Source organism: Vigna unguiculata, chromosome 10 (genome assembly GCF_037176805.1).
Source record: "Vigna unguiculata cultivar grain cowpea cultivar isolate G323 ecotype 2 chromosome 10, ASM3717680v1, whole genome shotgun sequence".
NCBI classification, from domain to species: domain Eukaryota; kingdom Viridiplantae; phylum Streptophyta; class Magnoliopsida; order Fabales; family Fabaceae; genus Vigna; species Vigna unguiculata.
The window spans coordinates 21,607,143-21,610,463 of record NC_140801.1 but is presented as its reverse complement, the minus strand read 5'-3'; the positions used below and the strand labels follow the sequence as shown (position 1 = coordinate 21,610,463).

The 3,321-nt window shown below is 37.9% G+C and overlaps 1 protein-coding gene across 1 annotated transcript; it reads left to right on the top strand.

Moving 5' to 3' along the window:
- Window positions 1-657: 657 nt before the first annotated feature.
- LOC114171269 (uncharacterized) lies at window positions 658-2,665 on the top strand. Its single transcript, XM_028056406.1, has 2 exons — window positions 658-724; window positions 768-2,665. Exons 1-2 carry the CDS (start codon window positions 658-660, stop codon window positions 2,663-2,665), a joined length of 1,965 nt encoding a protein of 654 aa, XP_027912207.1.
- The last annotated feature ends 656 nt before the right edge of the window (window positions 2,666-3,321 follow it).

The window sequence follows — 3,321 nt, the reverse complement described above, 5'->3', positions numbered from 1 at the left end:
ATTAGGCACCAAACCCAATGGATAAGGCACAAAGGGAGATTGTTTTTTCCTCGTTCCATTTTATTTATTATTATTAGTATCTTTTTTTTTATTTATTTATTTATTATTATTATTATTATTTTTGGGTTTTTCTTTCTTTCCTTTTGATTTTTGATTTAGTAATAAAATAGTGCATGAAATATTATTGCATCCATATATTTATGTTTTCCCATGTCATCTCATCATGTTTATTTACTTTTAGGTCCAAAATTATAAAGTTGTGTTTAAGTTTAAAAAGAAAAGGCAAATTAACATGGAATTTGGGAGTCGGGGGGCAACTAGGATTTGATATTGTGAAGAAGAAATTATCCTTTAGGGTTGTAGAAAGTAATTTGAGTAATTTAAGAACATGATAGCTGGGGCTAAAGATTAAGTTTTCTTGCTAACACATTGATTTATGAGCTTTCTATAGGATTGGGTTTGTGTGGACTTTTTTCCATGTCAATTTCTATTTACTCACAACTTTATAATTTCTTAATAAAATAAATGATTTGCATTATGTTTTTCCTTCCTTTTCTTCTTCTTATTTTTTTTAATAAAAATAATAGAGCAAAAATAATAAAAACAAATACGGCAAGGCCAACGCACCCTTACAGGACGCGAGCAAATAGTAAAAACATGGAGGACTGGGAAACTGCACAAGAGACAATAAAAGCAGATATCAGTCAACTAAAGGACCAAGTAGGTCAAATCTTGGAGGCCTTTTTTGAAGTCTTTAAGGGCCTCAGGAGAAGCTTCATCAGCAAAGGGTGAGAAAAGCACTCACGACGCTCCTATTGCTTTTCCAACATACGGATTGCCATCGAGTTACACCCCACCTGTTGGAGATTATTCAGAGGCTGAACATGCTTCCTTCTCATTCCCAATCAATACTCCAAGGAATGAAGGGACTACCTTTGCAGAACCACGAGTGACTGTAATACCTAAGCCTTTAAACACAACTATCGATGATGACTCTTTGGGCAAAATTACACCACACCCTACTATGCAGTCTGTATTCGTTGATGTTGAGGGAACCAAAACTAAGTTGGAAATTTTGGAAGAACAACTACGAGCTATTGAGGGAGGTGGAAACTATGGGTTTGGCGATGTTGCAGGTTTAAGCTTAGTTCGTGATGTAACAATACCTCACAAGTTTAAGGTTCCGGAGTTCGAAAGGTACAAGGGTACCACATGTCCTAGAAGCCATCTAACCATGTATTATCGAAAGATGGCTGCCTATGCTTACGATGACAAATTGTTGATCCACTTCTTCCAAGACAGTTTGGCTGGGGCAGCATTGAGTTGGTATACCCACTTGGAGGCGTCTCGCATTCGCTCTTGGATGGATTTGGTAGATGCTTTTCTGAAACAGTACAAGTATAACATGGATATTGCGCCAGATCGTTTGCAATTGCAGAACATGGCCAAAAGGGATGCAGAATCATTTAAAGAGTATGCCCAACGATGGAGAGAGCTTGCTGCTCAAGTGGAGCCTCCTCTTCATGATAAAGAAATGGTGGCAATGTTTGTGAGCATGTTACAACCACCGTTCTATGAACACATGGTAGGGAATGTATCTTCAGTTTTCGCCGATATTATCATCATAGGTGAAAGGATAGAGATCGGGCTGAACAATGGAAAGATTGCATATAGCCCGCTCGCGGCTACAACTCCTAAAAAGCCCGATTTCAGTCTCGGGAAGAAGATGGAAGTAGAGGTGCACGCAGTATCAACAATACCTAAGTGGGAAAATCAGACTTTTGCTTACCAAGCACAATCTCCACAACAGGGATCCTATCAATCACAACACAATAACACTTGGAAAATTGAGGCTAACACAAATCCCAACCAGTCTTTGGGGCAAATCACTAGTCCTAGAAGGAATCAAGAAAAGAATTATATTCATTTCACTCCTATTCCTGTGACTTACACGGAGTTATTGCCAGATCTACTCCGTAATGCTTTGGTAGCTATCTGCCCGATGAAGCCTTTGGAGCCACCATACCCTAAGTATTTTGATGTAAATGCCACATGTGATTATCACGGGGGAGCCATTGGTCACTCTACTGAGAAATGTTTGTCTTACAAACACAAAGTTCAAGCTTTAATTGACTCAGGGTGGTTAAAATTTCAAGAGAATAAACCCAACATTAAGACCAATCCCCTATCTGGGCATGATAATGCTTCAATAAATGCTATTGATCTCGAGGGACGCCAGTTGGTGAAGAATGTGAGCGAAATTAAGAGTTCACGAAGGTTTATTTTTGAGGCACTACTAACAATAGGATTGTTGGAAGGTGAATATAACTTAAGGGACGCATGCGGGTTCCATCCAGGTGCTGAACATTCCATCGAGGCGTGCAAAAAGTTTGAAAATTTTCTACAAAATTTGATCGACAAGAACTTCGTGCAAGTATGTTGTGGGGACAAAGATGACAAGAGGAGGCTGGTAGAAGAAAAGAATGAGCTAAGCCTAGCTTGCATAGAAGGACGAGAACGAAAGAAAGGGAAGATTTGCATCAGTGACATTAAAGAGAGCTTTCGCAGTGTTAGATGGATTAACGCTTGTCAGATATCACCCATCGAGGATGGAAATGGATTGGAAAGCTTAGACTTTGTGCGGTCCTGTCCTCCAGACATATAGTTGAACAATTGAGAGATAACGAATTACCCATAATGTTTAATTTGAAGAAAATGTAATTCTTTTAGTTTATCGTTTTGCTTTACCCGGAGGGACTTTACGAGATGACTTACTTTTTTTTTTTATGCTTAGTGTGACAATACAAAACATTTATAATTTGTTTTTGATCGTTTTCGACTTTTTTTTTCGTTTTATAAACTTAAATGATGCAAATATGATGATGAATGTTTTAAAAATATTAATGTCGATATTCCTATTTTTTGAGCACTCTGTTGATAATATGGAAGATGATAATGAGGATGACTGAGAACCTTCTCCTTACTATCTACAGATGAATGAGGCAATTGAGGTTGCTAATAAAAATATAAAGAAGATTATATAAAAGATGTTGGTCATGTATAAGGATTGGCATGAGATGCTTCCTTTTGCTTTGTATGGATATTGTACATCAATACATACTTCAACTGGGGCAACACCTTTCTCTCTAGTATATGGAATGGAGGCAGTACTCCCTTTTGAAGTAGAGATTCCATCCTTGCGAGTATTGATGAAAACCCAATTAGAAGAAGCAGAATGGGTTCAGGCCAGACTTGACTAGCTTAACCTCATTGAGGAAAAAAGGTTAACTGCGGTGTGTCATGGACAATTATACCAAAGAA